The sequence below is a fragment of the Canis aureus genome, chromosome 34, assembly GCF_053574225.1.
Source record: "Canis aureus isolate CA01 chromosome 34, VMU_Caureus_v.1.0, whole genome shotgun sequence".
NCBI lineage: Eukaryota > Metazoa > Chordata > Mammalia > Carnivora > Canidae > Canis > Canis aureus.
The window spans coordinates 13,831,754-13,844,957 of record NC_135644.1 but is presented as its reverse complement, the minus strand read 5'-3'; the positions used below and the strand labels follow the sequence as shown (position 1 = coordinate 13,844,957).

The window sequence follows — 13,204 nt, the reverse complement described above, 5'->3', positions numbered from 1 at the left end:
CTTCTCTCTCTCTTTTTTTTTTAAGATTTTATTTATCTATCCAAGAGAGGGGAAAGGAGAGAGAGAGAGAGAGAGAGAAGGAGAGAGAGAGAGAGAGAGGCAGACACAGGCAGAGGGAGAAGCAGGCTCCATGCCGGGAGCCCAACGTGGGACTCGATTCCGGGTCTCCAGGATCACACCCTGGGCCGAAGTCGGCACTAAACCGCTAAGCCACCAGGGCTGCCCAAGACCCCACCTCTCAATACCATCACCTTGGGGAATAGGTTTTAACAAATGAATTTGGGGGGATATATTCAAAACAGAGCAATGTATAAAAAATTCACAAAACCATACCCATAAGATTTGTTCACTTTACCACTATGTATAAATTACATTTCAATAATACATTGCTAAAAAAAAAATTCAGTCCTTTCTGTGGTCCATAAGGGCCTTAGAATAATGTCTTTGGCTCCCTCTTTGACTTCATCTCTTGGCACTCCTCCCTCCCCTTATTCATTCTCCACACACACTAGCTTTTTTCCTGGTCCTCTAACACATCAAGCATACTGCCACCTTTGCATTGACTTTTCCCTGAATAATCTCTGCCCTCAAATATCATCCTTCATTTTATTCAGGTCTTTGGTTGTCACAGTCACAGTTCTTTGAAAAACAGCCTCAGGCATGGACTGTTAGTGCTTTATTTGGGAGGTAAATCCAACACAGCTGGTCACTCAGTGTATTTTTCTTAGGGCTGCTGTAACAAAGTACCACTAATGAGGTCACCTAAAACAATAGGTATGTATTGTCTCACAGTTCTGGAGGCTAGATATCCGAAGTCAAGATGTTGGCAGGGCCATGGGTCCTACTGTAAGGGAGATCCTTCGTTGTCTCTTCTAGCTTCTGCTGTTTGCTGGCAGTCCTTGGTGTTCATTGCCTGGTAGACACATCATTCCAACCTCTGTCTCTGTCATCACATGGCTGTCTTCTCCCTCTGTGTCTCTGCCTATTCTTCTTATAGGGACATCAACTGTATTGAGCTAGGGCCCACCCCAATGATCTCATTCATCTTAACTCGATTACATCTGCAAAGACCCTCTTTCCAAATAATGTACTAGGGTTAAGACTTCAAGACTTTAGGGGAACACAATATAAATTATAATACTCAGTAAGCATATAGGCTTGGTCACACAGGTTGACCTCAAACAGGCTGCATGGAGAAATCATGTACTGGAACAGTCCATCAGAGGGGAAAAGGGAGATGAAGTTTATCTGCCCAGTGTCCTCCAGTCTCCCATCCCCCTCTAGTCAAAGTTCATTCAGGGGGAATTAAATCCTCTGCATTTCTGCATTTTATCCTTTAGTCCCATTGACAGTTGCTCAGGAGACAAGGCCCTGTGGTTTGGCATTTCAGCTGAGTTTGAAGAGGAATGGAAGAGGAGTCAATATATTCTAGACCTATGGCTGGTGATCCTCAGACAGGGAAACCACAGGGGTCTGCATGGAGTCTTCCAGCTGCTATGGCAGCCAAGGAAGAGCAAGTGGCTGAGGATGAGACAGGTGGTGTGTAGATGGCCCTATGCTCTGCTCAGATGTTACCTTATCAAGGAGGTTTTTTCTGACTACTTCGTATTAAGTAGAAGCCCCCTTTCCATCTCTGTATTCACTGGTTTTAATTGTCCCTCACAGAGTGTCCTCACTGGACATAGGATATATTTATATGTGTATCTGCTTATATCTTATTTTACCCACTACAATATTCCATCCAAGTAGGGCATTTGTCTGTTCTCTGCTCCTCCATCAGTGTCTAGCATAGTGCCTGGAACATTTGTAGGAGCTCAATAAGTATTTACTGACTTGAATAACTAGATAAATTAATGAATAAAGAAATGAAAAGGGCCCCACATTTGCAGTTTGTTGGGAGGTAGCTGAGGGGGTGGCAGTGGGGTTATCTTAGACACAAACATGCCTATCATAAACAGATCCAGACCTAGGTTCACCTGAAGGGAAGGTTCCATTTCCAGAGTTTAAATTGTGCAACTTGCGGAGTTGGTAAGGAGTTAGCCAGCATCAGGGCTATGATGTCTCTGGGCCATCAGGCAGAGGAAAGAGCTGACAGATTTAGAACCTGCCTCTTGAGAACCTAGGAGAGCTGAAAGCAAGTGGTCCTCCTTGCCCTGCAGAGTCACAGTGGGCAAAGAATCCTGTTTTTGCTTCTTGACCTCTTCCTGAGCCTCCTGAGTTCTTTTCTGCCTCTAGAACTGAACAAGTATTTCTAATCCAGAAATGCCAGTAGACGTATCTTTCTCAGTAGCATGGCACTACCATATTTTTCATGTGGAAAAATGGTGCACCTAAGCAAAAGAGTTCAACTCATTACTTTCTTGCCCAGTCAAAATTTTGTGTCTTGCTTTAAACGACATCTCTCTCTTTTGCCTCAAGTTCTGCATGCTCTTGGTTTAATATAATCAATAAGATTTTTAGTCACAAACTCTCTTTTCTGTGCTTATTTTCCCAATGGAATCCACTATATAAAGTAATCTACTTTTGAAATATGTTGGAGGCCATATTGGATTGCAGATGAAAAAGAGGTTGTAACAAATGTGAGGTGGCTGTGATTCACTTGAAATTGTTTTCATGGTAATTTTCTCCATTAATGTGAAAAATGTGTATAGTAACAAAGGTAGAGATTTTCTGAGTTGGATAATATACTATGCTTCTCTTGCATATTATCAAAAAGCAATGGTAGCTTGTTATTTTTACCAAAATAGATATACTCCACTAGATATAAATAGGCCTAAGACTAATGCCATGACATGGTGACATTTTCCTCACCCCAAACTATTTACCCAAGCTAGTTACTGCCACTTTACCAACCCAACTTGAAGAAGTGGCATACAGAACACTTCCACACATAGGGTGGCATTTGTTAAGGTAAGGCAGGCTTTGGTTCTGGTGGTGTTGAACCTGGTTAGTCCTTGCACCTAGTTAGACCAGAGTTACTTGGCTATCAATGATTTTCACAGTTCTTGGTTGCAGAGGAACTGTCCCTTCTGAAAACATGGCCAGGTGGAGCATTCAAGCGCTTTTACAGCCAATTCCCCCCTAAGCAAAGAGTTCATATGTTAAATGAACTAATACAAATAACTCCTAGTTTTCTTTATAAAGGTCAGTATGCTTTTCTAGAATATAATTTTACTTCTAGGAGCAAGAGATTCTTCTTCTCTTTTAGGACTTGCTTCCATAACTAAGTCATAAATTTTAACTCTCAATATTTTTTTCAAGAAGATTCATTTTAACTTTGTCTTTTGACTATATAATTTACCTTTCTGTAAAACAGAAGACTATTACTACACATAGCCTCTTTGTAGGGGGCATAAAAACTGACAACTTAAAATTTTACATTAGTTCATTATGAATCTGGAAATTGGAAGGCAGTCACTAGACAATCCCAAGCCTGTTTTTTGGTAATATTTTGTTGTTTACTTTAATTCCAGTGCCCCAAACTGGATATATTTAAAGTGCAATTAAAACTACCTAGCTAATTCCTCACTAATTGGCTCTTACATTCCCTAGTGATATGAATACCAAAAAAACAAACAATTCTGCTTCTAAAACTCACAGAGAAGCCTAATATCAAAGGTTTTAAATATAGGTCATTTGTGATTTTGCCTTATCAATAAAATTTTTACGTTATCATAACCAAAATATTAGTCACTTTTCTATCCTCTCCTATTGTTCAAGATTTTAATCCAAATATACTACCTCAAATTGACAAGTCTTCAAAGTTTTAAATCAAGACCACAAAGTTTATTATTACCCACAAATTGGGCCTCTCCTAATCAGCTATTTTTAATTATGCATTTCTTCTTCAGAAAGCCTAAGAGACCATGTGAGTTACACTTTCCTAATGACTGTGGTATTCCTTACAACTCCCAGGTGAATAGCTCTGCCTGTAAAAGGCAATTGTGTTGGTTGAGTAGGCACTAATTTTGAAAGTATGGAAAAGGAAGTTGGCTTGATTCAATTTTCACTAGCCTGTCACAGATACTAACTTCAAGTTTCCTCTGAGGCACCAAAATAAGATAGATATGAAATTTCAGAGTCATGTTTTATGAGTCTACAACTTCTCATTGCATGAGGAAATAAAAGTGTCTAAAAAGTGAAAACTGAAGGAATATTTCATAAGGAGTATTTTCTTGGTGAGACCTGTGTTAGGTTTCCTACCACCAAGGGTAGGGAAAGGAAGGACTTCAATGGGCCACTCAGATAACAGTTCTCTGAAGTCAAGGGCATGGAGGATTCATTTTTTGACTGTAGCCCTGGAATCTACAGACCAGGGGGAAAGGATTTGTGAACTTCTTGTCAATGGGGGCTAAGTGCTTTAGATAGGATTGGTCTGTGCTGTCAGAGTTTACTGTGGTAAAACAGGCACAGCTGTTTCTATGGACCAGATGTGAGACACACAAGAGAGAATCATCCTGTAGCTCCTATAAGTCCTGTTCGAGAAGACAGCTGAGGTATGAGTGGAGGATAAATTGGGACTCTTACAGAAAGAGGCAGTTTGGGGGTGACCACAGGAAAGTCAGGTTTGGATGTGGAGAAGATGGGCAAAAGGGTGGCACTTGCCTATGTTGAAGACCCAGCAAGAAGGCTACCCAGGAATATATGAAAACACCCATGAGAAAAAGAGTTGGCTTGATACACTCGGCAGGTCTGGAAAATGTGATGCCAACTATCCCAGCCAAGGAAGAACTTTCCTGCCCTCCTTTTCTCTCCTCCCTTCCTCACTCCTTTGATTCTAAAAGGGTAAAATCCAGCAGGTATTAAGTAGGGGCACAATGAACAAGGAAATAAGAAGCTGTCCATATCCTCTTTCCTAAAGGCTGGAAGCTGCCTGCAAACAACTCTAGATGGGGAGGGAGAGGGAATTCTCTTTGAATAAAGATAGAAGTATTTAGTAATATATTGGTTTGGACATTCTAATAGAAAAACTGTGGTACTTTCTATGATCTGTAAGTGACCAAAAAGCTATCACCAGTGGCAGGGATAGAATTACAGTAACAGATACCTAGGCCCTTTAGTATAACAGATCTCAATTGGTTGTCACCAGATTCCCATGAAATGCAGAGGGCAGATGCTTTTTATCTGCATCGTACAGAAATTAATAATCACACCAATAGCTAAGAGTCACTGAGCTTGCACTATGTGCCTGGAACTTACGCTAAATTTCCTGTAACTATCATATGCGTGTGTATATCAATGTATCCTCTTTACAGATGATGAAACAGGGCCTTAGACTAGGTAATTCATGTAAGGTCAAAGAGTAGAGAATGGAGCTGCAACTTAATCTTGACCGTCTCTCAAATTCCTAACTTTGAACCTCTGCTGAGATGAACAAAATGGAACTTGGACATTAAGTAACTCACTCAAAATTCTACAAGTAGAAGTAATTGGCATTAACAGACTTGGGTTTTATAACTTACCCTCATCTCATTGGAGATCTTCTGTGAAGATCTCAACTGTCTCCTAGAGAAGACATTCACTAACCTATGGAAGGCGATTAAAAAAATATTTTTGGCCAATGAAAAAACAAGCTTCAAAGGAAGATACTTTAAGTAAAATTATATCTATACATTATTTTGTAGCTATTAAATGTTTTAATGAGGATATTTTTAAACATGTAAAGCACTTTTCCAAGTAGAAAAAAATAGTCTATAAAATATTAACGCTTTCAAGGTTTGTAGGAATGCATGTATCTATATCTATACATATATTGACCCTTGAAAAACAGGAGTTTGAACTGCAGGCAGTCAGTACACTTATATGAGGATTTATTTTGATAAGTATGGGCAATACAGTAAATGTACCTTCTCTTCCTTATGATCTTTATTTTTAAAGATATTTTATTTGAGAGTGTCTGCATGTGCAGTGGGGAGGGGCAGAGGGAGAGAGAGAGAGGGGATCATAAGCAGATCCTACACTGAGTGTGAAGCCGGAAGCAGGGCTTATATCAAGATCCCCAAGATTAGGACCCTGGCTGAAACCAAAAGTCAGATACCAAACTGCGCCCCACAGGCCTCCATTCCTTATGATCTTAATAACTTTTTCTTTCCTCTAACTTACTTTACTGTAAGAATATAGCACACAATATGTATACACAGTGTGGGTTAGCTATTATTGATAAGGTTTATGGTTAACAGTAGATTACTAGTTATATGTAAATTTAACTGCAAAGAGGTGGAGGTGGGGGGAGGCAGGGATGCGACGGTGGAGGTGTGTGTGGTGTGTATGACTGTGCCCCTAAGACCGGTGAGGTTCAAGGGTCAACTGTATTCATAATTGAATGTAAGTAGCTAGTTACATGCACGTTTTAATGAGTATGTATATTATTGTATCTTTTTAAAATTAGAAGATTTAGAATAAATTGCTCTAAAGTATTAGAGATAAATTATTACTTCTAGGTGGTGGAATTATGGGTAACTTTTACTTTGTCTCCTGTAGTTTTATTTTTCTCCAAAAGATCAATACATGTTCTTTTTATTTCTCCTGTCAGATAGGTTTATTATTTTTTGATTACTATTTACTTTTTCCGTTTTATTTGAGATATAATCTGCATATCACAAAATTCACTCATTTTAAATATACTATTCAATAAATGGCGTTAAATTTACAGAGTTGTGCATCCATCACCAGGAGCCGTTTTAGCACATTTCCAACCTTCCAAAAAGATTTCTTGGGCCCATTTGTAGTCACTCCCCATTCCCACCCTCCAGACATAGGAAAAGCCTCATCTACTTTCTGTCTCTATAGACTTATGTTTTCTAGACATTTTACCTAAATGGAATCACACAATATGTGATCTTTTTTTAGTCTGGCTTGATTTACATTCTTTTAAAGAAAGGAAGAGAATAAATATTCTCTGGTTCTTTGCCTTTCCCATCAAAACCAAAGACAATTTCTTATTTTCTTTCTCTTCTAATAGGATAATCATGCAACAGCCTCTTTATTTCTGTAATTCTTGACCAGTAATCAAATCCCTTTTAGACCACAAGAGTAATTTGTAGAACAGTGAACTTACTTCTGACATTTCAAGGGTCTCTTCTATCCTTCTTCCTCACAACAATTATAATCATTTTGTTCTTATCACCTGGGCAGTCATCTTTAAAAGATTCTTTTTATTCATTTGACAGAGACACACAGAGAGAGAGAGAGAGGGAGCACAAGCAGGTGGAAGCAGCAGAGGGAGTAGTCAGCTCCCCGATGAGCAAGGAGCACCCTGGGATCATGACCTGAGCCAAAGGCAGACGCTTAACTGACTGAGCCACCCAGGTGCCCCTGGGCAGTCACTTTTGACTTCTACTCTCATTCTTTTGACCAAACCAGTGACTCCATCTCTGAATTGCAAGGGCTTTAGAACCAGACAAATCCAAATCTGGTCAGGAATCCCCAGTCCAGTAGCTGGGCTCTTCAGAACAAACTTATCAACTTTTCCTGAGGCCTAGTGTCCTTGTGCTAGTGATATACTGGAGTTCCTGGTACCTACCACTACAGCTGAATGGGGACATGTGAGAGTTTGAGGCAAGTTAATGATCACTGTTGCTCCACTGAAAGGATATTCTTTAAATAATTCTTCAACTTCTATTTTGGGGAAGGGCAAAGTCTCCATAGAGCAAATCAGATTCCTTGTGGTTCATTAGGCCTATGCTCCCTAGAACACACATTAGACTCCTTGAGCTCTCACTCTCACTCCCACTTCAGTAGCTCATCAATGTTTTCCTTGCAGCTCAATCAACACTCTCCCTGAAAGTACTGATAAATATAATTTTCTCTGTTTCACTACATTTTCAAAAACATTTGTCCCTTTTTGTGGAGTAGTGCCCTGGGCAGCTGACCTTCTGGCTTGGCTTCATAGAATGTTCTAAAGATTAAACGAGATTACACACGTAGAGCACTCTGCATAGCATCTAACACTCGGTGGATATTCAATAAATGGTGACTATTTTTAGTATTATGGCCAAAAACTATGTCAACTTAGAGCCTCTGGTAATGACACGTCATATGAAGTCATTTTCCCCTTTAGCTCCCTACCTATAAGTATTCTCTGAGTAAAGGCATTTTAAGAAAGCATTTGGTAACCTTGAAATGTTCTCAAGAGCTCTTTATAAATGAATCTTCATAAATACAGGAAACCCATTTCCTCCTTCATACTCCTGTCATTAAAAAAGCAACAACAGAAATACCTTTTGGTACTCTGTGTTTAGTATAACATTTTAAATGTCACTTACCTAAAACGTGATAGAAATGAACAGGATGGAGGTCAACTGGGGACAAGTCTGGAGCACAGGGAGGTGTTGCTGAGGCAATACGCTGGCAGGTCTGAAACCAGATCCTGGCTATAGAACAGAGGGGAAAACGGCAAATTCTTTGGAGGAGTTTTATTAGGATAAAAGCATTCCAGAATGCACCTGCTGTTTCATTTTCCAGCCTCCTTGCACCTCCTCTGAGTGAGGGTAGGGCAGGGGAGAGAGAGAAGCCAGATTGAGGTTAGCAGGGCCACCTCTCTTTGCCCCATTGTCTCTCCCTATCTGCACACCATAAATATAAACAGTGTTTGGCAGTGGTCCAAAAGATTTAACTTGTGCCCAAATTCCTAAAATAATGGAGCTTAATTTGATTTTTGGCAGAACAGAACGAGATGACTTCTAGGCATAACATTGGTTGTGCATTCCGACCAGAGACAGGCCAAAGTGACCTGCGGGGTCAACCATCCACCTTCGCCCACACGCCTTGGGAGCTTGCCCCCCCCCCTGCCGCCCCCCAGGCCCCAACCCCCACTTCTGCAGGTAGCTCCACTGCTCCCCATTCTGAACTGTCCCGCGGTCCCGCCCGCTGCGGGGAGGGGACGGGAGGGGGGGGCGACCCTGCGTGGCCGCCCACCTGCGACAGGTGGCCCCCTTGCCTCGGGGCGACCTGGATCGCCCCCCTGGCCCCCGGGCCTCAGAAGCATGGACAGGGACGGAGGGCAGGCGCCGCGGGGTGGCTGTGGGAGGGGGCGGGGGTGGCCGTCCTCGTGCTTGTTGAGACATTGAATGAGATTACACAGGTAGAGCACGCTGCGTGGCGTCTAACGCGCGGTGGATGTTCAATAAATGGTGGCTCTTATTGGCATTAGGGCCAAAACCGTGTCAACGTAGAGCCCCTGGTAACGACACGTCATAGGAAGTCCTTTTCCCTTTAGGTCCCACCCAGAAGCATCCTCTGGGTAAAGGCACGCGTGTGTCCCGGCGTCGCGCAGGTGAAGGACGCCCAAGCAGGTGCTGGGTTCAAGGCCCGAGCCCGGCCTCCCCCGGCCGCTGCGCTCGCCCCTGCCCGTGCCCCTGCCCGTGCCCGTGCCCGTGCCCCTGCCTCACCCCTGCCCCTGCCCCAGCCCCGTCTCGGGGCTCCCGCCCGGGCCTCGGCACCCCCGCCCCGCTCCTCCAGCGGGGACGCCCCGGCGAGCGCAGCAAGAAGCCGCAAGTTTTGACAACCGCTGAGGAAGACTAGCGGTCTCTAAGGAAACCGGGAGGCAGCAGCCATTTTAGGGGCATTCGCCGCAGGAAGACTCTGCACCGACAGCCCCGTCCACGCTGCCGGGGCCCGCAGGCCGGGGCGGCCACCTGTCGCAGGTGCGCGGCCACGCAGGGCCCTCCCGCAGCCCCCGGGAGCGCAGGGCGGGGCGGGCGGGCGGGCGGCTCCGGGTCCCCGCGTCCCCGCGTCCCCGCGCCCCGCCCCCGGGCCCCCCACCCCCCCGCCGAGGCCCGGGAAGCGCCGGGAGGGCGGGCCCGTCGCCGCAGCCGCGCGGAGCGAGGCGGCCCGGGAGGAGCGGGTCGGCGCGGCGGGCGCAGGAGGCGGCGGAGGAGGCGGCGGAGGCGGAGGCGGAGGCGGAGGCGGAGCGAGCGCGGAGGTCGCCGCAGCCGGGGACGCCGCTGCCCAACATGGTCGCTGCGCACGCTGCCCATTCTTCCTCGTCCGCCGAGTGGATCGCCTGCCTGGATAAAAGGTAGCTCGGCCGGGCCCCCCGCGCCCCGCCCCGCCCCGCCCCGCCCCGGCCCCCGCCCCGGCCCCGCCGCCGCCCCTCGCCTGCGCAGCCCGCCCGGTCCGCGCGGGGACGGCGGCGGCTGGGGGCCGGGGGCTGGGGCCTGGGGGCAGCCGGCCGCGCCGCCCGGGGGCGCCCCCCGCACCGACTCCTCCACGTGGTGGGGAAACGGCAGCGCGCCCGGGTGTGCACGCAGCGCCCCGCGCCCCGGCCCCGCGCCCCCCGCAGCCCCGGCCCCGCAACGCCCCCCGCAGCCCCGCGCCCCCCCAGCTCCGACCGCCCCGGTCCCCCCGCAAGCGCTCCGGCCCCGCTCCCCCCCGCGGCGCTCCCCCCACCCACTGGCGCCCCGGCCCCCGCCCCCCGCGACCCCCCCCCCCCCGCCCCTCTCCGGCCTCCTCCCGCTTCCCCGCTCGGGGCTGCGCTCCGGGATGCGCTCGGCCCACGGGCTAGCTGGGCACCTTCCGGGGCCGTGCGACCTGGGGCTAGCTGTCCTCCGAGTTCCCGGCGCGGGTGCGGGCGCGGGGCGCGGGCGACTCGGTCCCTGGGCCTGACCCCGCGGAGCTGCGGGGCGCCTGGCGGAGACCCCGCGCCGGTCCGCAGCCGCCTCCCGAGGGCCGCGCTAGGAGGGTCACGCGGGACCCCGCCTTCCCCCGGTACCTGTCCTCCGGGGGAGAGACCCTTATGTATTTAAAAAAAAAAAAAAAAAAAGAAAAAGAAAAAAAAAGAAAGAAAGAAAAAGGGGGCCCTGACGCCGTGTAGCTCCGAGGACAGCGCGGTGGGAGGAGGGTGGCCCCGAGGGACTGCGGGCCGCGGGCGTCTGCGGCTCCGACACCCTAACGCTCTGTTGGCCGGGACGGTGGGGTTTGGCGGCAAACACCGCGCGGCGCGTTAGCAGTTACGCGTTATTACCCCGGTTAAAAGGCGATGATGCGCCTGAACTTTTAAGAACCGAGCGAGGGGTGCTGCAGAGCGAACTGCCTCTGGGTTTCCGAGTTTGATGCGGCAGGGCGGTGATGCACGTCTTGCAGCGATCTGCATGACATCCCTGTTTTGCATTTGGGTGAAATATTTTGGGCCCTGCCATATTGAAATTTTTACAATTAAGCAGATTCGTAACCAGATCAAACTTGAAAATCTTCAGGGTGACATACTGGGAATATTTTACTATTAGAGGCCTTTGTGGGGAAAAAATTAAGTAATTTGAGGAGAGCTAAATGTGGCTCATTTGAGAAATTAATATATCTGAGAAATAATCTTTACTTTCAATTACCACACAGTGGCAAGATTTTTTTTTTTTTTTTTTTGGCAGGCAGTGCCCTATTTACTCGAAAATGATATGTGCTAATATTAGAAGAATTGCTTGCAATAAATAGGAAAAGAATTGAAGTGATGGTTAAATCATACAGAATTATGTGGAGGAACTAAGAGCATATTGAAGTGAAGAGTCTGCTAATGTGATAAGTAATCTAAATTTAATAGTTTAGGAAAGATGAATTATAAAAGCAGAGAAAAATCAGGCTCTTGTACTTCACCTAAAAATAGTAGTGCTTCCGCATGAGTGAATTTTTTTTAGATAATAGATTACATATTTCTATTTTCAGAAATGCATGGCATGCCATTTTTTGAACAGTCAGTAATTCACTGGAAATCTTTTAGTCAATAAGTACTTATGGCAAAATCGTAGAGCAATACTAACACAAGTGGGGTATATTTGACTCGGTCTTTTCATAATGTGTATCTGCCCAAATGATTTTGTTTGAAATGTATTTTTTGAACATAAAGCCACAATCTAATGCCACCATTCATAATTGGGGAAAAAAAAAATCTACCAGAGGTGGGACTAAAAAGCCCTTCACAAATACTGAGCGTAGCATTCATGGAGTACTGGAAAGTGGATAGGTCAAGAAGTCAAGGGTCTTAGGACCAGAGCTGTCACCAGCTCCCATCTCGGAGATGTGACTTTTATTTCCTTGAGGTCTGAGAAAGGAGGATAGAACTATCTGTCTTACCAAGATTTAGTGAACCAAACAACAACAAATGGTGAAAGTACTTTGAAAACTGTGAAGTACCATGTAAATACTTTATTTCGTGGTGTTACGATAACATGGCCTTTTCTGCAGTGTTGACCCTAGAATTCCTTTGAAGAACAGTTTAGTAGTGGCAATCTCATTGTAAGAGGGCCATGGGGGACTTGTTTTGAAGTTGCATTTTTACTTAAATTGTCTTTTAATTTTGTGGGGGAGGAGGAAAGAAAATTAAGGGTGCTGATGGAAGTTAGGACACTGCTCTCAGGATTTCTGACAAATGCAATCTTGATACCTGGTTCCAGGTACTGTGTTGGGCACTGGGGATGCATGAGGTGAGGGAGGGCAAAAAAAAAAAAAAAAAAAAAAGGATGAGTTGCTTTTAACTTGGAGGATGGGTGGTGAAGGTGGGACAGCTACATGAACAACTAACCACAATGCAAATGATAAGTGCTTTAATGGAGATGTATGAAATCTTTGGGAATGCAAAAGAGAGAGTCATCAGCTGTGTTTGGCTGAGATGCTTCCCACAAGTTCTTGCCTGGACCTTGAAGGTTGAAGGAGATTTTATCAGGCAAAGAATTTGGGGAGGGCGTGCCAAGCAAAGGGAGCAATGTGAAAAACAGACACACAGGTGTGGCATATAAATATGCTAATTTCTTCCCAACCACAGATGCCTCTTGTGACCAAATCTAGAGCATAGGAATGTATGCTCTATTTTTCTAAAACTTTCAATTACAGACATTTTGAAGCCTAAAACATACAAAAAAAAAAAAAAAAAGAGTGGCATAGTGAACTCATATGTACTACTTGGGGATATGGTGTTGGGACCTTTTCCGTAGCTGCAAAATGTAGTTTAGGTATATGCATCATGCAAGTGGCACCTGTTGTAGACAGCTAGAAAAAGAGGTACCCCGGGGGTTAGAAATAAAATGACAGGTTAAAGTAGAAAGTCCATGAGTAAAGAAGTACACAAGTTGAAACAAACAAAACAAGGATAATAAAGCCTTTGAAGTGTTCTACAGACATGCCTAGAAAGTTGTCATAGACAGGAAATGCTATATAAACTTGCATGTGGGGAGGGGATTGAAAAATATATAGAAATATAGATTAGGTTAAAGAAAGA

At 45.5% G+C, this 13,204-nt stretch overlaps 1 protein-coding gene and 1 long non-coding RNA gene across 52 annotated transcripts in view; one reads left to right on the top strand and one right to left on the bottom strand.

The window, feature by feature from the left end:
* Positions 1-13,204, bottom strand: part of LOC144304499 (uncharacterized) — a 213,731-nt gene that overhangs the window by 187,840 nt on the left and 12,687 nt on the right. For 40 of the 50 annotated variants that reach the window (XR_013371421.1, XR_013371408.1, XR_013371420.1 and 37 more), the window contains exons 3-4: positions 8,265-8,372; positions 5,463-5,526 (exon numbers count right to left, since the gene is read on the bottom strand). This is a non-coding gene — a long non-coding RNA (uncharacterized LOC144304499). Of the gene's footprint in view, positions 1-790; positions 914-5,462; positions 5,527-7,057; positions 7,151-8,264; positions 8,373-8,916; positions 9,359-10,963; positions 11,154-13,204 lie in introns of those variants that run through there. The other 10 variants (XR_013371402.1, XR_013371403.1, XR_013371435.1 and 7 more) reach the window with 9 other exon arrangements.
* The window catches only part of RAPGEF4 (Rap guanine nucleotide exchange factor 4), a 284,010-nt gene continuing 280,664 nt past the window's right edge, over positions 9,859-13,204 (top strand). For both annotated transcript variants that reach the window (XM_077883031.1, XM_077883030.1), the window contains exon 1: positions 9,859-10,018. In XM_077883031.1, the coding sequence (XP_077739157.1) occupies positions 9,954-10,018 (65 nt within the window). In that variant the 5' untranslated portion in view covers positions 9,859-9,953. The remainder of the gene's footprint in view (positions 10,019-13,204) is intronic.